This window comes from Balaenoptera acutorostrata, chromosome 6 (assembly GCF_949987535.1).
Source record: "Balaenoptera acutorostrata chromosome 6, mBalAcu1.1, whole genome shotgun sequence".
In the NCBI taxonomy this organism is placed as follows: Eukaryota; Metazoa; Chordata; class Mammalia; order Artiodactyla; family Balaenopteridae; genus Balaenoptera; species Balaenoptera acutorostrata.
In genome coordinates this window covers 113048997-113073794 of record NC_080069.1, presented here as the reverse complement: position 1 = coordinate 113073794, position 24798 = coordinate 113048997, and the positions used below count along the sequence as shown (strand labels likewise).

Here is a 24798-nt window from a genome sequence, read left to right as displayed (position 1 = left end):
CTGGCCCTGTGCTAGCTGTGCTCGTGTCTCTGACCTGCAGCTGCACCCAGCTTGTGGGCACAGTTAGTCCCATTTCACAGGTGGAGAAAGTAAGGATCAGAAAGGGGAGGCAGCTCGGCCAAGGCCCTGCAACAAGAGCGTGGCAGAGCCAGGAATGGGGCTTGGGTCTGGAGTAGTCAGAAACCTGCCCTTCCCACTCTCTCGGGACTAGCAAGAGGAGGCCCCAGCCGGGCCAGGTGGGACCAAGGACACGGACTCCAGTAGAAAGCAGATCCGGTCAAGAGCCCCACGCTGCCCGGTAGCAGAGCCCCTGTGCTCTTGTGTCACCCCTGTGTCAGCACGCCCACACCCCCAGCAGGGCCGCCTCAGCCTCACTTCTGGGCCATGACTCTTGCCTCCGTGCTCAGCTCCCTCCAGGAAGTCTTCCCTGATTCACTGGCACCAAGCAACTATTTTCTGGATATCTGGGCCCTCCAATTATGCCTTCTTTACTCTCCTTCACTAACCAAACATGTTTTTAAGCCTTTTTATTCACCTGGCCTCACCAGGCGAGAGATTGTGGGGGGTGGTCCTTCCTTTGGAAGGGGCCTAGGGACCAGCTTTGGAGGCAGACTAAGCCACAGTTCAAATCCTGGTGGGGACTTGATACAGCCACAATGGAGAACAGTATGGAGGTTCCTTAAAGGACTAAAAATAGAATCACCATATGACCCAGCAATCCCGCTACTGGACATATACCCAGAGAAAACCATAATTCAAAAAGAGTCATGTACCACAATGTTAACTGCAGCTCTATTTACAATAGCCAGGACATGGAAGCAACCTAAGTGCCCATCGACAGACGAATGGATAAAGAAGATGTGGTACATATATACAATGGAATATTACTCAGCCATAAAAAGGAACGAAATTGGGTTATTTGTAGTGAGGTGGATGGACCTAGAGACTGTCATACAGAGTGAAGTAAGTCAGAAAGAGAAAAACAAATATCATATATTAACGCATATATGTGGAACCTAGAAAATGGTACAGATGAACCGCTTTGCAGGGCAGAAATTGAGACACAGAAGTAGAGAAAAAAACGTATGGACACCAAGGGGGAAAAGCGGCAGGGGGTGTGTGGGGGTGGGGGTGGTGATGAATTGGGCGATTGGGATTGACATGTATACACTAATGTGTATAAAATAGATGACTAATAAGAAAATAAATAAATAAATAAACATTAAAAAAAAAAAGAAAGAAAGTTAGGGCTTCAACATATGAATTTTGAGGGGACCCAGTTCAGTTCATAGCAAGGAGTATTAAAAAAAAAAATCCTGGTGGGGGCAATTATTAGCTGTGTGACCCAGGAAAGTCACTTCTCCAGGTCTCAGTTTCCTCATCTGTAAAGTGGGAATAATAATAGTATCTCCTTCACAGGGGTGTTGTGAAGATTAAATGAGCTAATGCTTGTAAATGCTTCAGCACAGGGCCTCTACTCCTGACGGCTGCTGCTACAGTTACTCTTAGCTGCCTGGTGCATCACTGACTCTCAGCAAGTTCCTTATCCTCTGACCATTCCCATCCCTGCTACCTGACACTTCCCTTTGGGATTTCGGACTTTGCATCCGTACTGAGCACTCATGGCTCCCTGGTCCCTCTCCAAGACCTCTTAACTCCATGCCCTTGCCTGTGCCACTCCTGACACCTGGCATTCCCTCCCCACACCCCACTTATACAGGTTCAATTCTACTATTCATTTGTTATTTACACATTGATTTTTTCACAACAAATGCTTTAGCACGTGTCTACTTTGTGCCCAGCTCTGGACCAGGTACTTTCACATAAATTATCAGTCCTCATGCCAGCCTTGCAAGGGAAGGAGTGTTATCTGCATTTTGCAGAGGAAGATACTGGACTCAGAGAGGTTAAGTCGCTTGCCTGAGACAACCCAGCTGGCAAGCGGCAGAGCTGGGATTCGGCACCGACCTGCCAGCCTCTGGAGCCCAGCCTTTTCCTCTCTGCCCTGCATGTACTGAGGCACAGAGTCAGAAAGCAGGTCCATCAGGGAAAACCACTCCTCTGTGCCTGGGTGAGACAGAGGTGAGCAGGGAAAGGTGGCGAGGTGGGTGCAAACCAGATTTCCACTGGGTTGGTGGACCAGGTACATTCTGCCAGGAGGACCTGGAGGGAAGATGGGTAGTCATGGAGCTTCCACGGGGGGAGCCCACCAGAGACTGCAGCTGAAAGTTGGGGGCCTGGATAGGATGACCCCCACCTGACTGCGGAATCAATGGGAGCCCTCTTCAACACTGCCACCTCCACCTCCCAGCCCCCTCTCCCAGGCTGGCGTGAGAATAGCTCTGTGATGAAAGAGAGATGGCTGCTTTCCTGCCGTCCTTGCCTGGGAGAGAAAGTGAATGGCCCGGCGCTGGCCACTGCAGGAAGGCCCCAAAGAGTTCAGAAACCAACCCCCTCCCCCAACCTCGTCCTTCCAGGGACCACAGATCTAAGGGGGACAGCCCAGGGGGTCTCAGATCTTCCAACCCCAGACAGAGGCCAGCTCTGGTCACACAGCAGCTGAGAGCAAGGAGCAGATGTGGCCTGGCGAAGGGACCCGGCAGTCAGATGTAGAGAGATGGGAAGAGGGATGGGGGCAGAGAGAGAAAGGGGAGGAAGGGACACAGAGACAGAGAGACAGACTCAAGGATGAAGACAGAGAGAGACAGGGAAAATAATGCACACAGAGATGCAAACAGAAAGAAGAGCCTGGGAAGACTGAAAAGCAGCAGACGGCAGACAGACAGGCAGTGAGGGGTGGATCCATTCAGCTGGGGAAGAAGGGCCCTTCGTGACTGTGCACAGAAGGACAGAATGGCAAGGGAATGGTCCTCAGGAGCAGCCAGAGGGAGCAGGGAAGCAGCCTCAGACGGTGTCAGGAGGCTCTGGCTTCATGCTGTGTGGCTCTTTGCCTGACCTTCCCCTCTCTGGACCTCAGTGGTCCCACCAGCAACATGGGAGCAGTACAGGGCTCCGCTGCTTCTGTTCGGACTCCTGGATCTCTCTAACCCCACTCTGGGGAGCGGAGGGCAGTGATAGGCAAGGGCCTGAGCCTGGGGCTGTGGTAGCACAGATGTGTCCCATCCATGCCCACGGCTGTGGCTCTGGCTCTATCCACTTCAAGTTTCCATCGTGTCCATGATGAAGACTGAAGCTTGGGTCACATCCCTGATGGGATGGGAACCCAACCACTTGGGCATCCACATGCCTCTCTCTGGCTCCCTGATCCTAAACTGTCTGTGCCATGTCTGTGTACATGGGAGCTTTGAAAAAAGAACTTATCTGAAGGAAGTGAGGTTTGAGATGCACAGACCCCTGTCCTGGCCGACCCTCAGGCCCGAACATCCTGTTCCCTTCCTGATTCTCCCCTACCCCCAGCCCGCTCCCTGAGAGGTGCACAGCTGTTGGCCCTGGGTCCCCTGACCACACACAGAGCTTCAGCCCCACGTTACCCTCCAGCCTCATGCCTGGTGTTGCGTCCAGGCCTGGACTATGAACCATGGCTGTCTCAGCCACCAGGAGCATCTGGAGGACAGACCTGGTAGGAGGCTGGAGGCTACCTCCTGGGAGGAGACGCTGCAGAGGCTGAGAAGCCCAGCCCTAGAAAGGGTGACTCAGCAGAGCACTGTCCCCACTGTAGACCCCAGAGGGGGTCACGGGTCAGAGGGAGGAGGGAGCAGAGGTGGGCTGTGGGCCCAGGGTACGGGGTCAGGTTCACCTGGTCAGCAAGGAGCTGAGAAAGCCGGACCAGGCTCGCTGCAGGCAGGGAGCTCCTCAGCCCCAGGGGAGAACAAGCACAGGCTGCCAGATGCGTCCACAGGCAGGTGGTGGAAAGGATTCCATCACCAGATAAGGGAGAGATTGGGAGCCTTCCCAGGCCCAATTCTGAGAATATCCTGCCCCTTCATCCAAAAGAGAAGGAGAGAAATCAAGAAAGTGATGCAAGGGCAGCTGCCCCAGGCTCCCAAGTTTCCTGTGTGCCTTTTTTAGACTTTTGCTGATCGCCCGCAGGGCAGTAGCTCGAGCCCGCCAGGAGGAATGATGATGATGATTATGATAATACTGCTACTACCACCAGCAACAGCAGCAGCCTTCGTTGGGTCAGAGCTAACATTCAGCTGGAATGCACTGTTAAGGTCCTGCCAGTTGTAAAAATATTGAAACATGTCCACACCAGTTGTCAAGTAGACACCGCCCCAAGCATCCTGAGGGCACGCCTCTCCGCCCAGATTCCGGGCCTGAAACTCCACATTCCATTCTCTGCCCGGCTCTGAGCAGCCCCGTGCCTCAGTTTACCTGCAGGAACATCATCCGAAGGGGGTGCCCTGCCTTGGCCGCGGCGGCATCCCCTCCCCCCCGGGCCCCTTTCCCGAACCTGAGCCATCCCGGCTCCCTCCCGGGCTGGTGTGAGTGCCCGCCTCCTGCAGGCCCCTCTCCGCGGCTGCAAACCCAGCTCATTTGCATGTGGATCGTGCCTGCCACCATGGGTGCTGGGGTCAATTGAAACTCAAGAAAAGAGAAGAAATTTATGCAAAACTGTTGATTGCATTTGTATGTAATGAAATCATCCAATATTCATCTGACTATAGAATCTAATCTGAGAAGAGAACTGAAGGACATGAGTGTCACTGCAAAACCGTAATGAGCCACTGTAGTGATTAAAAAAGCTCTTGAGCCTTCTGAAAATCCAGGCAGAAATAGCGTCTAATCAACTCTGAATATAGGAGGCGAGATTGGGCTGCCGCGTTGCGCACGGCCCGCCGCAGGGCTGGCGTGCGCGGTAAACCCTGGCGGCCGCGGTCTGTGGGTGTCAATCGCCCGGCCACAATCAGCCGAGTCCTTGGTGCACAAAGCAATCGCCGCCTCTTGCCACGCAGAAAGAGCCCAATCATGGCTGCTGTGAAGAGCAGCTCTGGGCTTCCACACCTGCCTCAAAACCTTGGCCAAAGTCCTCTTCTGGGTTCCTTTTGCTTCCGCCCTTGGGAGGCAGGGAGGGTTTGGGGATCTGTGACTGTCATGCCTGGACACACCTAGGGCCCAGCCTGCCCAAAGGAGGCAGAGGCTCTGTGTTTCTCAGGAGCCCTGGCTCATCACTGAAATGTCACCTCCTCCATGCAGCATTCCCTGACTACCCCATCGAAACTGGCAACCTCCCACCAAACCTACGCACTGAGTGCTTTTCCCTTACCCCTGCTTTATTCTCCTTCATAGCACTTATGCCTGGCCTTGTGTTATTTCTTTATCTCTCTAATATCTGCCTCTTCCAAGTAGACTGTAAGCTCCATGAGGGCAGGGACTTTGTGGTGGTTTATTCACCACTGTGGGGTGTGGAGAACCATGCTTGACACGTAGTAGATGCTCAATAAATATTTGTTGAATGAATAAATCAATTTCAACGAAGAGCCAAATCTATTTTTTCAATCATTCATCAAATACTTATTGAGGACACAGCGTGTGCCAGGCTTTGTTCCGGCACTAAGCCCATGCTGGTGAATAAGACAGACCCTGCCCACTTGGAGCTCACAGTCTGGGCAGAATACAGGCATTGAAGATGTTAGGTATAATCAAATGGGATGGTGCGGTGCTGGGGACAGATGACTGGCTGTGGGGAACCGCCAACGGAGGGTATGAATCCCATCTGGGGAGGTCAGGGAAGGCTGTCTGGAAGCGGTGACGTTAGGTTGAGATCTAAAGGATGTATAGGAGTGAGCCAGGTGGGGCAGGGTCTGGAGTGCCCCAGGCAGGGGGAATGGCATGTCCCTGAAGCGACAGGCATGTGTGGGCACCTGAGAGAAGTCACAGCCAGAGCCAGCTGGAGCCAGCGGAAGGGAGAGCCTGCTGTGAGGTGGGATTGGAAAGACAGTCCAAGTCAAACCTTGCAGTTAAGACCTGGGGGTGAGAATCTGGGGCTTTTGTCTGGAGGTTATGGGGAGCTGTGAAGGGGAGCAGCATGATTTGCATTTTGAACAGTTCACCATATGGACAACGGGTCGGAGGGGCCTCCACCGTAATGAAGGAACGAAGGAGGTGATTCAGTTATCCAGGCAACGGGGAGCTATCCAGCTCTTGAACAGGGCCACGTCACAGCAAAGGCTGGTTTAAGATGATTAATCTGACAGAGGAAGGGAAACCAGGTGGGAGGCAGAAATCAGCCTGGCAGCCATTCATTCATTCTTCATTCATTCATTCATTCATTCATTCATATATTCAGCATTTAACAGATATCTCAGTGTGGACGATGCTCTCCTCCACATTCTAGTTTATACTTTCCAATCTGCTCCGGGTTTGGCTACCAAGGTACCGATTATTAAAATGGGCTTTAAAGTTGGGGTCAATATGTTCTGAGAACCCAAGGGACTCGGTGGGTCGGGAGGCTGGTTTCTTTGGCCTGGACTTCCTGACATCAAAGAGGCCCTGTGAGTCACTTGCCTTCCTTCGGCCTTAAATTCCTTATCACGACAAAGAGGGAATCAAACAAGATGATCTCCAAGGTCCCTCCCTGCTCCCCAAACCCTACAGTTTTATGTCCCATGAAGGCATAATGACACTGCCGAGCCCAGTGGATTAAAAATCCTGCTATTCGGTAGACTCCACTGGGCAGCCTGGGGCAGGTGGGCGGGTAAGCGGTCGGGAAATCTGGGATCAAGTCCCAGCTCTGGCACTCAACTTACGCTGTTAATGCATGAGTTCTTCCCTCTCTGGGCCTCAGTATCCCCTTTTGTACAATGAGGGAGCTACCTAGAAGTAAGGAGCCCCGCCACCCAGACCCGAGACTGGAGTCCCAGCTCTAACCCTTACTGCCATCCTGTGACCTTGAGCAAGTCAGCCTTTCTAAGGCCTCCCCTGTAAAACAGGGGTTATTGTGAGAATTAAATTAGATAACGTCGCTCAGAATAGAGGAATTGCTCAGTAAATGGCGCTGCTGTGATGGATGGGCCCATGTCTGCCCGGGTGGGTGGGCCAGGACTGGGCCTTCCTGCCACCTCCACAATGGCTCCATTTTACCAGCAACTGGGATTCACTGGGTCGAATTCGGGGGCTTAGTGGGTAGATTTGGGTAGAAGGAGCCAAATGCCTTTATGCCCCACTGGGGATGCGGGGGGTACTCTGCTGGGACTCTAGCTTGAGGCTCTGTTAGCAATGGTGTCACAGTCAGCTGACCAGGGTGGGAAGATTTTCTGGTCACAGCAAACGAGACCTCCTCCTTCCTCCGTGAACATTTTTGAATGGCAGCTGCTCCCCTACCTAGATCCCCATTCTGGAAGCCATGTTTTGACTTTCAGGGCCCTCCCCCCACCCCCCACCACTAACACCAATTGTGTGTTGGGTCTAAGATGTGAGCAGAGCTTGGTGGGCTGCCTCCTATAGCGGTGGGAAGGAGAGTGAGGTTCAGTCTCACAGGCATCCCTGGGCACTACCTCTGTGCCGGCCTTGTGCTGACAGGAGCCCGGTGCAGAAGATAGTCCATGGGAAACACAGTCACAAAGGGAAACACAAGAGGGAAAGTGCTTTGAGACTTGAGAGTTTGGCACCGGGGCAAAGGGAGACCACATCTGACTGGGAGGTGAGTTCCTGGAAGGCTTCCTGCAGGAGGTGGCATTGAGCTGAGTCTGGAGGATGGCCAGGATGTCTCTGTCTCTGTCTCTCTCAAACAAATTTTCTTAAGTATAAGAAAAAAAAAAAAAAAAAGACAGAAAAGAAGGTAACAACCACTTCTATTTTCACAACCCCAAGTTACCATACTGTCAAGTTTTCAGCTATATTTATATATGTGAGATGACGTCAGGTATCCTTTAAGTCATCCCCCCACTCCCCAGTAGCAATCTACCATTATGAATTTGGGAAGTATCCCTTCACAACCCTCCCTTTAAAAAGATCATTTTATAATGCAAAATAAAGACAGGCATAGTTTAAAAAAGAACTGCTTTGTGTTCCAGTCATTCTAATTTACATAAGTGGTGTCACACTGTTTATGACTCCGTTTGCTTTTTCCACTGCCCGTGAGAATATGTTTTGGGAGCCCTGTTCTTATTGAAACATATGGCCCTGACTCATCATTGCATTGGATGGATGCACCACATTTATTCATCCCTGGAATGGGTAGGGTTTCCACGGATGCAGATAATCAAGGGATGACACTCGAGGTAGAGGGAGCAACAGCAGGAAAAGCATGGGACAGGGAGGCCAGGGCCACATCTGGGGGCTGGCAGGGGTCCAGGGTGGGGGGGCACAGGGCACAGCGGGGAGCTGGGGGAGGTCCCATGCCTCAGGCCAGGAATCTGCAGTTGGCATGCTGGACATCTGGGATTGTCGGGACAGGCCCCCCCCTTAAAACTCCCCCGAACGGCCTTCACAATAATTCCACTTATCCACTCTCCAAGTCTTCCCTGGGGAGCCCTCTGTTACTCTTTCCATTAATTGTCTCATTAATGACCCACTGAAGTCAAGTACCCATTGTTCTCCCGGGCCTGGGGCAGCCTCCCTGGCTTTCTCCCCCCAGGGATTCGTAAACGTCTTTCCTTCCCCTGCTTTCTTTTGGCAGGCGTCCTTATCTGGTCCCTGCAGCCCTGGCCCGGCTGGTGCTGCCTCTTCCTCCACCCACACCCTGCGCTGCAAACCTGGGGCCCCCCGCACGGCAAAGCCACCCGCCTGGCTCACTCTCTCCCCCTCTCTGTCTCTGTCTGCTTTGCTTAGCCTGCGTCTAGGTGTGTGTCTCTTTCCATTTTTCTTTTCTTTCTTTCCTTTTTACTTTTTTATTTTATTTAATTTTTTTTAATATGTACAGAATTGTTTTTTTATTTATTTTTATTTTTGGCTGTGTTGGGTCTTCGTTTCTGTGTGAGGGCTTTCTCTAGTTGCGGCAAGTGGGGGCCACTCTTCATCGCGGTGCGCGGGCCTCTCACTATCGTGGCCTCTCTAGCTGCGGAGCACAGACAGGCTCCAGACGCGCAGGCTCAGTAGTTGTGGCTCACGGGCCTAGTTGCTCCGTGGCATGTGGGATCTTCCCAGACCAGGGCTCGAACCCGTGTCCCCTGCATTAGCAGGCAGACTCTCAACCACTGCGCCACCAGGGAAGCCCTCCTTTTTATTTTTTTAAACCATCTCTCTGTGTTCCTCTCCCTGGCTTTCTGTCGCTTTCTCTCCTTGTATGTATTTCTCTAGCTCCCTCTGTGTCTGTCTCTGCTTATCGAGTGTCTCTCTTTCGGAATACTTGTTAATGGTCTCATTGTCACCATCTGTTGCTGTTTCTATGACCGTCTCTATCTGGCTCTACCTGCTGATCCGGGTGCTTGTTCACGTGCATGTGTGCACGCGGGCGTGCGTGTCTTTGTCTCTGATTCTGCCCCTCTCCCTCCCTCCCTCTGGCCCTGCGTGCATCTCTCTGTCTCTCCCTGTCTGTCTCTGTCTCCCTCTCTCCTCTCTCTGACTCACCTCTCCCTGCTCATCCGTCCTCCCTGGAGCGTCTCTGAACCCTGCTGATTGACTATTGTCCTGTTCCAACCTCTGCCTCACAGCCACTGCTTGCTCACCCACCGGGTCCCTGACACCCACAAAGGTCAAACCGCCTCCCTCCCTCGCTTCTCTCCCAGGTTACAGCTCCGGCTTCCCTGGGATGACAGCCTCGGGGGTGTCAGCTCTAGGAGTAGGCAGGAGGTCCCACAGCTCCCAGACTTTGGGATTCATGCATCGGTACCGTTAAAAACAAATAATGGAGGGGACCAACAGAAGGTGACCAACTTTTGAGTTTTCTAAGCGAGGATTTTTTTTTAGTATTACCAACTTCTTACCATTCCATTAGAGAAAGAATATTTTAACACCAAAAACAAAAGTAGGAAGAGCAAGATGTAAGAATACAGAATAGTCCTTTAAGTTAAATAAATTTAACTTTATGGAAACATTCGCTACATTGCCTTTGCCTTACTTATTTTTCCTCAAATGTGTGCAAATGTTGTCAGGGAGCAGCAGTGGTTCTCTGGCTGAGGTGGAAACCACTGATCTTGTCCAAGCCCTTCCTTGGTACCCATAGGGAAGTGGCGGGACCTTTATTGACGGTGGAAAGGGCAAAACTGGGACAGCCCACGAGCTCTCACTGGCCACTTCAGCACCTCACAAGGTCCTTTCTAGCCCCTCTGGTCTCTTACTTAAAATAATGTATTGAGGTGGGCAGACACCAGACTCCCTGTGTTCTAAGTCTTCCTCTGGTCTGTGTGTCTTTGAACAAGTAACTTAACCTCTCTGGGCTTCATGTTTCCTCATTTCTAAAATGATTAAACTAATAAGCTCTAGAGTTGCCTAATACATAGCAAAAGCCCAGGACTTGTTATTCCTAACAGTAAAGAGGGGGTGATTTCAGCTGATCCCGAGGGCAGCCTGGGATTAGAGAAGGAAACTTCTCCCCCTTTCTTCAGAGACCCCACCTAACATGCTTCAGGCATCCCAAGGCCGGGAGCCAGCACTCTTGTCACCGAAGCTGACACTCCCAGTAGGGGCACAGGCGAGCCCACTCAAGTGGCATTCGTGGCCACAGGCGCCAGCAAGGGTAGCCTGGGCGGGAGAGGAGTATGGTGGGTGCCGGTGATCCTGGACGCTTGGGAGGAAGCCGTTAGGAGATGCCCAGAAACTCCCGAGGCCTATTCAGCAGACGAGGCTGGAGGTCTCAGCAAGCAGGTGAGAGTGATTAGAGAAACTTTGGGTTACTGATATAAACTGACTTCATTTGTATTCAAGGCCTGGCAGGCCCGTTACAATTGGACAAACATTTCCTTAACACCTGCTCTGAGCCCAGCACTGTGCTAGTCAGGGGACCGGAGGTTAAAAATCAGGGGGCTTCCTTTCAGGGGCCTAACACAAGGCTCACCTAGTGCCAGCGGTGATCTGCCTCAGAGGCGGGGCCAGAGACCCCAGCAAGGCCCGCCTGGGACACGTGCCACATCTGTTCCCGGGGTCGCACCACTCAAGGGTGCTTCACACCACGCAAGGGTGCACCCAGAAAGGAAAGCAGAGCACTTTGCAGCCAGAACTGACAGGACCTGGTGACTTACTGGATGAGGGGGAGCCCAGGTGGCTCCTGACGTCCTGGCTTGGCACCTGGGTGGAGGTGATGCCATTCCGAGGAAACGCAGGACAGGGAGCAAGCCTGGGGGGCACGTGCAATCCAGGCAGGGCCGGCGGAGTTCGGGTGCATGAGGCCCATCCAAGTGGAGATGCTCAATACGCATACGTAGGTGTCAGGATGAGGAGGAATAGTTAAAGAAATGAACGGGTTGGTGCAAGGAAGGACAAGGCCTTTAAAGGTTAGATAGAAATTTTGCCTACTGGGTTGGGCAGGGATTTAAAGGAGCACACACCAGGCAAAGAAAAGAGCCCAAGAAAAGACATGGAGGTGAAAGAAAGCAGCACAAAATGTTAGAAAAGCTAATAATTCCATTCAGCATAGGCACTAGCTGTATTAATAGAGTAGTCGTGGGAGGTGTATCACAGCTAAAGAGAGAGACTGCAGAAGTTACTGAATGCCAGGGAGAAGAGTTTGGACATAATTCACCAGGCAATGGGGAGCCATGGAAGGTTCTGGGGTAGAAGAGTGACATCATAAAGGCTATGTTTCAGGTTGATCTAACCTAACAGCACAGGATGGATTAAAACAGAGACCAGGGACTTCCTTGGTGGCACAGTGGTTAAGAATCCGCCTGCCAATGCAGGGGACACCCGCTCGAGCCCTGGCCCGGGAAGATCCCACATGCCGCGGAGCAACTAAGCCCATGCGCCACAACTACTGAGCCTGCGCTCTAGAGCCCGCAAGCCACCAACTACTGTGCCTGCGTGCCACAACTACCGAAGACCAAGCACCTAGAGCCCGTGCTCCACAAGAGAGGCCACTGCAATGAGAAGCCTGCACACCGCAAAGAAGAGCAGCTCCCACTCACCACAATTAGAGAAAGCCTGCAAGCAGAAACAAAGACCCAACGCAGCCAAAAATAAATTAAAAACAAAAACAAAAAACAGAGACCAGAAGAAAGGAATATAAGAGACAAGGATCATCACTCATTTATTCATTCAACAAACAGTAACTTCCTCTCTGCAGAAGGAGCACTTCTCAACCTAATGCTAGTATGTATAAAGTAGATAACTAATAAGAACCTGCTGTATTAAAAAAAAAAACTAAATTAAATTTTAAAAAATAAGCAAAAAACCCCCACCAAGTCACCTAGTGTTAATATTGCACAGAAAGAGTAAATGGGTTCTACTAAACATATCAGTATTATCAATAAATATAAATGGGTTGAAGTCACCTATTGAAAGGAGTCTCATATATACAGACAATAGAACATTTTTCAGCATTAAAAAGGAAGGATATTCTGACACACGCTACAACATTATGCTAAGTGAAATAAGCCAGTCACAACAAGACAAATACTGTGTGATTCCATTTATATGAGGTACTTAGAGCAGTTAAATTCATAGAGACAGAAGGTAGAATGGTGGTTGCCAAGGGCTGGGAGGAGGAGGAATGGGAGTTGTTTAATGGGTTCAGAGATTCAGTTCTACAAGGTGAAAAGAGTTCTGGAAATTGGTTGCACAACAATGTGAATGTACTTAACACTCTTAACTGTATACTTTAAAACGGTTAAAATTGGCAAATTTTATGTAATGTGTATTTTACGACAATTAAAAATAAAGATAAAAATAAGAAAGGAGTTTTAGAATGGTTCATAGAACAAAACCCAACTCTACAAAAGAAATACACCTAAAACACTGACCCAAAAAGGCTAAAAAGAAAGGAATGGGAAAGATACACCAAGCAGACTTAAACAAAAGGAAAGCAAGGGCTGTGATCTTGATATATGACAAGACAGAACTCAGACTCCTGGCACTGAATGGGGCGAAGAAGATAAGAGTCAGACTATCTCTGCAGCACCACAACACAGCAGCGCTTTCACAGAGCAGAAATTACAGAAAATGCAAGAAGAAATAGAGGTGCTCGTTAACAGAAGGCTAAAACATACCACTTTCAGTCCAAGTCTCATCCGGGGTCAAAAAATCAGTAAAAATACAGAAAATCCAAACAACATAATCTATAAAATACATTTCCTGTATATGTAACAAAACTTGTACTCCCCCCAAAAATAGAGAATACACCTTTTCATACACATCATGAAAACTGACATTAGAGCAAAAGAAATTGCAAAGCTTCGTCCAATGGTTTCTATGGGATAAAGGATGTAGAACTTTGAAAATGAAAAAACACCTAGCCAACATTAGTTACTGATGCTGTCAATACTATTATTGTTGTTATTATCATTATTCACTGCTGGGTGGCCTTTCCGCTTGCTCCCTGGTTCTATGACACATTCTAGAGGAGTCGGTCAAAAGGGAGGTATAAATATGTAATCTTTACTGGCTCCATAAGAGCTACCATTTCTTCAGTGTTTACTATGTGCCAGCCACTGTACTGTTTTACATGCAGTCCTTTACCAGAAAGAGCTTTCTGTTTTAACAAAGCGAGCTTTCTGCTTCTCTTATATCACCTTCAGGGCCCAGAAGAGTGCTGGGTGCATTCTGAGTAAGTGCTCAGTGAAGACTTACAAACTGAAGCACACTGACCAGGAGCCCACTTTGAAGTCAGATCTGAGTCTCAAACTTCACTTTGGCACTTACTGTGTGACCTTGGGCAAGTTAAATACCCTTTCTGAACCTCAGTTTTCCAATATGTAAACACAGGTAGGAGTAATACCTACACCAACTAGGATTGTTCGGAAGTTTAAATGTAGTAACGCATGTGAAGTGTTCAGCATGGTACCTGGTCCACAGAGACACTTAATATACATTAGTCTGAGGCTGACTAGAATCTACCAAAGAGATAAAGAGCAGAACTTACCAAAGAGATAAACTTAGACTAGGGGTTCTTTTTTCTCAAAAAAAAAAAAAAAAATTTTTTTTTTTAAGTAGAAACATCTTCCAATGCATGTGAAATGATTTTTTAAAATATCATATGAGTGATAGTAAAATAAGTTACAGTACATCCTTATTGTGGAATACTGTAGGAATACTGTATTACAATGAAAAAGGATGAATTTTATCTACTTGTTCACACATGGCTAGATGGCCATGATATGCTGGGGGAAAAAAAAGCAAGCTTCAAAATAGGAAAAGAATAGTTCCCATCCTTGTTTTTTAAAAATTATGCATGCATAGAGAAAGGTCTGGAAGTATATACATCTAATTGTTAAAGGGAGTACGATTCAGGACTTGTGATAAGTGTCTCTTTTAACTTTTTACATACCTTTTGTAATTTTAGCACACACACACACACACACACACACACGTAGAAGAAAGAAGAAAAAAAAAAGAAAAAAAAAGTTCTCAAATTCTCTTTGGCCTGTATTTTTCATGGGACTTTGAAAGCCGTTGAACTGAATAGAGGAGGTGGTTAATTCTCCTGGCAAGTGTGAGAATTTCCATACCCAGCTTTTCTTTTTGAAAGAGAGAGACTGAAGGAGGGAGAATGAATTGCTCCAGCATTACTCATTCCTCAGCACATCCAAACAGGTAGTCTCACTCTTGTCCCTGCCACCACTGCAGGCCTGACATACAGAGTAGCAGAGAAACTCTTTGATAAATGTCAACTGAAATAGAGCAATCAGCTGAAAGCCATTTGCTGAGCTGTCTGACTGCCCTGGGCTCCAGGTTTTCCTTTATTCATTTATCATGATATACGGCTTTGGCCAACATACACACAGGAGAGAAATTGTTGACATGTGGAACCCAAGTACAGAAAATCTTTCATTCCCGCCTCCTCCCACCCCCCCCACCCCCCCTCCCCAGTCTGTTCACCAAATAAGTTTTTGTTTATTTAAAGACTACAGAGGATTTGGCTGTTAAGAACCAAATGCCTTTGGAGTGGAGTTACAACATAATTTATCATTTCCTCTGTTTATTAAAAAATCCTGCATCTTTGAGAAGCACATTTGCAGTGATTGGGGGATTTTGGCCACTCACAAAAGACTGCTGCAAAGCCCCTGCCATGTGGCTTACTCCAAAAAAGGCTCCTTGATTGCTATTTCTACCCCTGTCCCTCCCCCAGCTGACTTCCGATCGTGTGATGGCTGCTCAGGGCTGGTGAATGGGGTTGGACTGAGGACAGGTAAGCGGGGCAGGAGATTATGGTTCGCTTCTTTCATCTTTGGCCTAATTCTGACCTTGAATCCCGCTGGCTGTCGTGCAGCTGCTCTGCCAGTACAAGCAGAGGGAGGAGTGCAACCCTTATTACCTCTCGCACAGGACAGAGTCTGAGAGGAGTGAAACAGCAATGATAACTTGGATGCTGCTTCGAAGGAAGGCAGCCAGGCCCTGCTGCTGCCAGAGTGGGTTCCTTTCTAAAGACAGACATCTGGCAGAACTGGAATAAACTTCCTACCTTCCACCCAAGACATCATAGACAGCAGCTCAGGCCAGTGACCATGCACCTCTCAAAGACAGGGGTCACATCTCACCCATCTTTGTATTCCCAGCACAGAGCACTGTACCTGGCACAGCGTTGGTGCTCACCGTTTGTGACAGCAGCAGGACGAAGTGGGAGGAGAACATGATTGAGATCAGGCCTCAGTGTGACTCCCAGGTCTGCCAGTTGCTAGCTGGGTAACCCCAAGCAAAAAAACTTAACCTCTCTGAGCTCTCCCCTCTCTGTAGAATGAGACTGACAATGAATAATGAAACCCTCTAACCCTTTGGGCAAGTTATCTAATATTGTCAGGTCTTAGTTTTCCTATTTGTAAAATGGAGATAATAACGCATCTTGTGAGTTTACCGTGAAGATTAAAAATATTACCTAGAACTGTATCTAGCTCATGATGGCTATATTATGAATGAATGAATGAACAAAAGAGCAAAGGAAAAAAAAATTACTGGGGGGGAAACCTAACTTAACCTAGTACCCAAAGATGAGCCACAATAAACGACTTGTCCATCAATAACAGGTAGGCCCTGGGGACAGGGATCTCATTACCAAGTAAATGTTGAGGACAAAGGAAAGAGTAGAAAATGACAGAATAACCGTGTTAAGACCAGAAAGAAAGGAAAAGAAGCCAGCATTTGTGGAGTAGCTACTATGTGCAATTCATTCACAGCACATTTGAATGCCTACTGTGTTCCAGGCATTATGCTAACTTCTAAGGAAACTAAAAACATACAGACTAATTATCAAAAAGAACAATTAAGGTTCAGATAAAAGCAGTGGACGGTGCTAGAAGAGCCAATAACAGGCGTCCTAGGTTGGGGGAAAAATGAAGACTTCCTCAAGGAAGTGCTATCCAAGCTGAGAGCCAAGGATGAACAGGACCAGCCAGGTGAGGAGTGGGAGAATGGTCCAGGCAGAGGAAAGAGCATGTGTGATGACTCAGAGGCAAAAGCGCTGCTCTGGATGCTTTACACAGAGGTACTCAGAGATCATTAATTCAGACTGATTCCATCCTTTGCGGTTGTTATTCTTTCCAATCAATTTATTTAGATTTTATTATGTGGTGAAAATGGGCCTCTAGCAAAGGTATCCAGGCACAGGTGAAGGCCCACATTGGCCCAAGCAGAGTTCAAAGGTGGGGACAGGGCCTGACTAATTGTTTGAAAAGGAGGCTCCCAAGATGAGGAGCAGGCAGTGCTACGCCTGCCAATGGTCCTGACAGCTCGGTGACGTCACAGTCAAGGCAAATGGCCCAAGTAAAGGCCCTCTGTCAGCAACAGAGACTCTCCGAGGGCCACCCAGGCCAGGAGGTCCAGAGCAGATGGGGTGGACAGGGGACAGGAGGAAGAGAATCAACAGTGTCCCACTGGAAGGCTGGGCCTTCCAAGGACTGACAAGTGCACGGTGACAGCCTTCCGTGTGGATGGGGTGGAGAGGTGCCAATTTGCCACCATGGGATCCACTAGAAACTGGGCTTGGGAGCACTGCTGGCCCCTGGGGGATTTTCATCCAAGGAGTTCTTTGGTTTTCACTGCCAGATGTCTGTCCAGCTCTGCAACGGTGTAGTCGGCCATTTGGCTGATCTGCAGAAACACAGAATGAGACAACCTGATAACGGGCTGAGAAGGGGAGGGGAAGAAATATTCCAGAACTATGAAAGGTTATCTGGGAAATAATAATGGTGACAAAAGCTCACATGAATTGCATCCCAGCCAGGCACTGTACTAAGAACTTCGTATACATACGCTTATTGACTCCTAACGGCAAGAAATAGATACCATGAGATAGTATTATCATCCCCATTTCACATGTGAGGAAACTGAGGCAGTTAAAATCACTTGTTCAGGATACACAGCTAGAACGCAGCAATGACAGACTTTAATCCCGGGTAGTCTGACTGCACAGCCCCAAATAGTTAACTATTATTACAGAGTGCAGAGAAGCCAGTCTTATCTGTCCCTTAATGAACATCTAGAATTTCCTACACCTCAGACACTGCTATATAAAGCCCTCATACCAATTAATGAGGAGAATATTAAGATCCCAACAGACAAGCAGAAAAAAAGTACTGAAAAAAGATGAAGTACCTCTGGTTAACAAACATGGAAAATTCAATAGACACTGAAGAAATGCAAATTAAAACAAGATATAATTTAGTTATCATAGTTAACAAAATTTGATGTTGTGGTTTTTAATTATAATATTCAGTGCCAGAGCTATGGTGAAATGGATAAACTCACATATCACCAATAGGAATTCAAATTGATGCAAATGTTCTTATTACCATTTTTTAACCCCAAACTCTCTCAACTGGGAAATTACCACATAAATGGGATCCGAGAAAATGTTCTTAAGTTCTATATGCAAAGATATATACCAAAGCTTATAATCATAAATCAGAAAATTTAAAATGACAGCACATGTAATTGAATACATACAGCCGTTAAAAAGGGTTAAGACTGTCTATTTCTCATGGAGAGGGTATAAATATAAATAACATTCCAGTATATAGCTCTGAAATGTCTGTTTTATAACAAGCCTGGATTGCTTTCGTAATCAGAGAAAAAGAAATAATGTTTCAAGATATTATTTATAATATCATGGAAACATGCTCATGTTACCCTTGAATTAAAGAAAAAGCAGAATACGAAATGTGTATATACATAGTAGAAATGATCTCAAATACGTTAAAAATACACATATTTTTTAAACTAGAAGAAAATGTGTCAAAATGTTAATAGTGATTATCGTCTAGTGATGGGAAGACAGGAAATGTATTATTCATGTCGGTATCTGTCACATTTAGCATAAAACTTAGTACATAGCAAGTGCTCAGGAAATATTCGCTAAATGAATAATTATTAGTTTTCTGTGCTTTTCTATTTTCTCCACATTTCCTGCAATAAACATATACTCCCTCAAAGAATGAAAAACAAAACACGGTACAAAATTTAGTGAGCGTTGCAGCCTCCCTCTCATGTCTAAAGGGGCCTCAGGCAGGAAGCCTCAGGCAGGAAGCTCTGAAGGGGGCTGCGTGTTGCCCAGGATCTGTGTGCTCAGCAGCACGGCGGCTGTTTGACATCTTTATTTGCAGACCACAGGCCCTGGCCAGGAACTGGGAAATAAGTGCACTGGAAAGGATTTGGAGCAATTGGTCCCAGGCAGGGAGACAGCCAGGTTCTTGCCATAGCAGCAGCTGCATATTTTGTAGTGGGGAGAGCAAGGCTTTCCCCTGGGGCTGCTGGGCACTCCGGAACAGGACCAGCGTGAAACGGCCGCTTGGGCCTCCTCACTCAGCCGACACAAACCCTTGGCAGGCTTCTTGTGCCCCCACCCCGAGCAGCCGCCTTGCATGGGGTGTGGCGTGGTGCCCAGCAGCACTTCAGCACCTGCAGGGTGGCAGCCTGGGATGGCCAGGAACGAGGGCTGCAAGCCTCCTCTGGAAAAATGGTGTCTGGGGACAGAGACGGGGACTGGGGGGAGGAAGAGGACCTACGGGAACAATCTGACAACATGGGTCATGGGTTAAATTCTCAGTGGGGTGACAACGTGCAAGTTCCCACTTTGAGTCTCAGTTTCCTCATATCTCAAATGGGGATGCTAGTCCCTTCCTCAGAGAGTAACTGTGAGGGTTAAACAAAACCATGAATATACAAGTACGTTTAAACTGGTTATTTGCTATGCAAATGTTGCTTCTGTTACTCTGATTTTTACTATCATTTTCTGACTTCTTTTCAAATTAATCAATTGATGAAAATATTTACTAACTCTCTGCCATATTACAGGCACAAAGTGCCCTTGGGACAGTCCACCTGCAAGTTCATCTTTCCCATCTTAAAATAACGATGATTAACAACAACAAGGATACCAACAACAGCATCTATTTACTAGGAGCCAAACACTGGGCTAAAAACTTTACATGCATTATTTCACATAACCCTCAAAATGTATGAAATACTATTATTATCTCCCTTTAATATACTGTGAATATTAATGATTTCACCTGACAGTTGCACAGTAGTTCACACTATGCAGAAATGTTTTGTCCTCTGTCACTTCGTTCAAATCCAACAACGTTACATACCTATACTATAAGGCAGGTGGGACAGCTATTATCCCCATTTTACAGAGGAGTAGACCAAGGCATAAGATGTTAACTAACCTGCCCAAGATCACATAAAAAGTCACTGGTATGACTGAGCCAAGAACTCACCTACCCCTGATTGCCAGTTTAAAGCTGCTACTCCCTTTGGGGATCCCACAGAACCTGGCCTAGTCCTTCCTCATTCAAGGGAGGCTGTGCTAGACTCATTAAAACAGTTAATCCCATTCCCATATTCAAAGCCATAAGGTTGAGAGAGAGAGGAGTAGGATGGACAAAGAGGGCAATTACTGAAGACCAGCAACCATACTAGCTACTTAAAAGTATGTTGTGTCATTTGGTTCTCGTACCAATCCTGTGAGATAGGCATTACTTCTCCCACTTTACAGATGAGGAACCAGGCCCAGAAAGGTGAAGCCATTTGCTGACCTTAACAGCTGAGAAGTGAAAGAGCTAGAATTCGAATCCAGCCCAGTCTGCCTCCAGAGCAAGAGCCCTTTCCATGACAACATGCTGCCTCATGAAGATGATCACGTCATCATCAACATCATCATCACTGTCATGGTCATGATCATCATCATCATCACGCTGGCTCCTTATATGTTCAGGAAAATGAAAGGCAGAGACAGAAAAGGGAGACCGTTAAGAGCACACAGTGCACCCCCGGGGCAGGCCTGGGTAGCAAAGCTTAGAACGCCCACAGTGCCCGTGGGTCCTGCTCCCACCCACGGCCTCACTCAGTCCAGCCTTCCTGCCTGCCTGCCTGCACAGTCTGCTAGGAGCCCTTCAGCCTCACTAGCACCCAGCTTCGCTTCAGAGCGGCTCTGTTTCTCAGAAAAAAGCAGCAGTGAAAGGATCTTGGCCAGATTGACTGGTGGTTTCTGCCAAGTGCTTTAATGTTCAGCAGACCCATTTATAGCAAACTAAAGTGAAGGTGAAACAGCAGGCTGACAGATGTCAGAGTCCCAAGTGGGAAGACCCTGGTCCTTCTTCAGCAGAGATGGCCTGGGCTGGGGGCTGGGAAGGTGGTAGAGGAGAGGTGGAGATCAGACATGACTGCAGGAATAGGACCTACAACTGAATCCTTTCATTCTTATATACCAAAGGTGAAACACTTTTATAATACAGTTTTAAAAAATCTGACTCAAAAGAATTTTGGAAATTTTTAAAAAAAGAAAATTTCACAAAGAATAAAATTACAATTGTTCATAATCCAAATGACCACCATTAACATTTTGAAGTAAATAAGCTGCCAACTTTTTCATATACATGATACTTTTTTTTTTTTACATGATACTTTTTCATTATAAAAATGGAATATTATAGTATAACCTACCTTAAAAAAAATACATTCCAAAAACATTTACTGTATCTGTAAAGTATAACTGTCTATATATAGGGATTCCAGCAAATGGATGTAAAACAAGCTATTTTCCTACTATCAGAAATTTAGACAGTTTCCAGTTTTCTATTATACATAATACATCAATGGACACCGCTGTAGATAAGATTCTTGATAACTTATTTTAAATAAATCCTTAAGTCAATGGAATCAGAAATTGCATGGGTTTTGGTATATACTACCATATTATCCTCTAGAAAGGTTTATGGATTTATAGAAAGAATAACTAAATCTTTTCTGTGGAGTGTGGAAGTAAAAACAATACTTCCAAGATGAGCAACATTTTAAGTTCACATTAAAAATTCTAGGTTCAAATGTTAGGGATTAGAAAGGCAAAAAATTTTTAACATACACATGTTCTAAACACCCTGCAAGTGATTTAGACAGCACGTATCAAGAACCTTAAAAATACGCGTTCCCTTTGTGCCATAATTCCACACATGACACTCTACCCTGGGGAAGTCATTTCAACAAAGATTTATCTATAAAAATATTCACTGCAATCTTATTTATAACAAAAAAAGTTTAAACAAACTAAATGTCCAACAAGAGGGCTTATGAAAGTGAATTATGGTATAACCACAAGATGGACTATTTTGCAACCATCAGAATGCGGCTGTTTACAAAAGAGTATTTTTTAAGGAAAAGAAAATGCTAATAGGCAATGCTAAACAGAAAATAAAAAGCTGGATACAAAATTGTATGTAAACTATAAGTTTTCAATCATGTTAAAAACTATGTAGTTAAAAAAGGGGAGGGGGGAAGGAGAAATATCCCCAAATGTGGGACTATGGGGTGAATTTTTCTCCATTTTTAAGAACAGTCTTCTGAATTTTCTACAATGAGCCTACACTGCTCAGAAACAATGTAAACAAATACATTAAAAAAAACTTTTTGAGGACTTCCCTGGTGGTGCAGTGGTTGAGAATCTGCCTGCCAATGCAGGGGACACGGGTTCGAGCCCTGGTCTGGGAAGATCCCACATGCCGCGGAGCAGCTAAGCCCGTGAGCCACAATTACTGAGCTTGCGCGTCTGGAGCCTGTGCTCCGCAACAAGAGAGGCCACGATAGTGAGAGGCTCGCACCGTGATGAAGAGTGGCCCCTGCTTGCCGCAACTAGAGAAAGCCCTCACACAGAAACGAAGACCCAACACAGTCATAAATAAATAAATAAATTTTAAAAAAAAACTAAAACTTTTTGATAAAGCAACAATCAGCAACAATCAGCCCCTGCCTTGCTTATTTAAAAAAAATAAATAAAAAATAAAAACAAAAAAAATCGCACCCAAAACTCCAGATCGGTGCCTTCTGTTGGGGAAAAAGAACAAAATGAAGCGTGCAAAAAGACAATTAATATTTATTTTACTCAAGCTTTTCTGTAAGAAGTTAAACAAAATGATCCCCATTTGAAGGCATTACCAAAAATGTTAACATTGTTTCACGTATCCCTTCAGTGCGGGATGAAGAAAACACTTATCTGAATGAAAGAATAAGAATGACCATGATTACAGTGGCTTTACTTAGATATGTGGAGAAAAAAAATGCATAAAGGTTAGACATAAAACAGTAATAGTATTTCCTCCCTCCCTCCCTCCCTCCTTTCCCTCCCTCCCTCCTCCTTCCCTCTTCCCTTCCTTTCTTGGCCACACCACATGGCTTCCAGGATCTTAGTTCCCCAGCCAGGGATCGAACCCGGAACCTGTAAGTGAAAGTGCCGAGTCCTAACCACAGACCCCCAGGAAGTCCCAACTGAGTATTTTCTTGTGCAAACTTTTAACCATATGACAGTAAATAAAGTTATTAACAACAATGGTAAGAACTAATATTTAAGTGATAATATCTTAAATAATAAAGATTATTGCACTGGATATATCATGTAATATATATAGTATTATCCTTTTTCTTGTAATATTACATATGTGTTTACAGAGATAACCTGAAGGCCTGCAAGAAAATGTTAACAAGGGTAATCTCTGTGTGATGAGATTGCAATTACTTTCTTCTTAATTTTTTTTTTAATATACACTAAACATCTATTAGTTTAATATAAGAAAAAAACTAATAAAGTTATTTTCATTTTGGAAAATAATAATAATCAACAGTAATAAGCACGAAATAAAAAAGTCTAATCTGAAGAAAAAGGTGAAAAGGCAGGTGCTAATGAGTGAAGGCTTCGGGTGAGATCTTTGTCAAGTAGGTTTTATCAAGAGTGCTGGTATAGGGGCTTCCCTGGTGGCGCAGTGGATAGAAATCCGCCTGCCCATGCAGGGGACATGGGTTCGAGCCCTGGTCTGGGAGGATCCCACACGCCGCGGAACAACTGAGCCCGTGCGCCACAACTACTGAGCCTGCGCTCTGGGGCCCACGAGCCGCAACTACTGAAGCCCGCATGCCTAGAGCCTGTTCTCCACAACAGGAGAGGCCACCCAACGAGAGGCCTGCGCACCGCAACGAACAGGAGCCCCCGCTCGCCGCAGGTAAAGAAAAGCCCGCGCGCAGCAGCGAAGACCCAACGCAGCCAAAAAGAAAAATAAACAAATTTAAAGAAAAAAAAAAGAGTGCTGGTATAAAAAAATAATAAAACTAAAAACCCAAAAAACAAAATTAGTGAACAAATCAGACAAAACAAAAACAAGCACACAGATAAAGAGAATGGATTTAGTAGTTACCAGAGGGAAGCGGGGTGGGGGGGAGGACAAAATGGGTAAAGGCGGTCAACTGTATGGTGACGGGTGGAAACTAAACTTTTGGTGGTGACCACACTGTAGTGTGTACAGAAGTTGAAATATAATGTTGTATACATGAAACATATAGTATTATAAATCAATGTTACCTCAATAATTTTTTTAAAAGTACAAGAAGACAGATTACAAAAAAAAGAAAAAGGAGATTGCTGGATATCTGATCATTCTTCCTTTTTTCAAGGAGCGTGGGCTCTGGTCCCTGAGGCAGATGCCCAGACTTGCTGAGTGAGGAGAGCCTGACAGGCCCCAGAGGTCCTGGGGCCTCACCACCAGGCTCACCACCAGGAAGCAACACAAAGGCCAAGAGTCAACTGCAGCGATGGAATCCCCTGGGAGACAGACAAGGAGCTGCCCCAGCTGGACTCTTACAAGGCCTGGGCAGTGCTCAGAAAAGGCCAGGCTAGTCTCTGCACCTCTGTGAGCTAATGCAGGCAAAGCGGAGGGAACAAAGAGGTCAGGAAGGGTGCTCTGAGGGGCTAGGTGTCACATACTCTAATGGTGCTTCTGGCATCCCAGGGCAACCCTTCAAGGGCGGAATTACAAATCCCTTTGTACAGAAGAAACAGACTCCAAGGAGTCAAGTAACTTCTCCAAGGTTAGAAGACATCAAGCGCGGAACAACCTCTTTCTAACACGGGTGCCGTTACAGGGGTATGGGTATGCTGCAGTGCTTCCAGGTCACTACCTTTCCTGTCTGCTTTCGCACATCTGGGAGTTCTTTAAAAATGCACATTCCTAGGCAGACCTACTGAATCAGAAAATGCAGAAGCGGGCCAGGCATCCATCTAAAATTCTCCCCTAGGGTGACTGTTGGGCCTGGTCGACGACTAGCATTTTAACTGCAAGTCTAAGAGAAGGGAGTAGTTAGCCAGTTTACGCCCTCCTCCTGATGACCCCCTACCGGCTCTCCCAGCCTCCCGCAGCTTCCCTTTTTACTCCCCATCCTGCCCACACTCCGGTTCAATCTTCCTAAGATAACGCTTTTACTGTGGACGAGGAGGCTTTGGGAAAGCCCTTTATATTATGCTAAACGTTAAAAATTCTGTCTCCTCAAGAC

At 46.7% G+C, this 24798-nt stretch overlaps 1 protein-coding gene across 4 annotated transcripts in view; it reads right to left on the bottom strand.

Moving 5' to 3' along the window:
• Positions 1–16507: 16507 nt before the first annotated feature.
• The window catches only part of MRRF (mitochondrial ribosome recycling factor), a 57175-nt gene continuing 48884 nt past the window's right edge, over positions 16508–24798 (bottom strand). For 3 of the 4 annotated variants that reach the window (XM_007178087.3, XM_007178085.3, XM_028165411.2), the window contains one exon: positions 16508–17076. In XM_007178087.3, the coding sequence (XP_007178149.1) occupies positions 16999–17076 (78 nt within the window). In that variant the 3' untranslated portion in view covers positions 16508–16998. Of the gene's footprint in view, positions 17077–20024; positions 20191–24798 lie in introns of all 4 variants that reach the window. The other variant, XR_009008614.1, reaches the window with a different exon arrangement.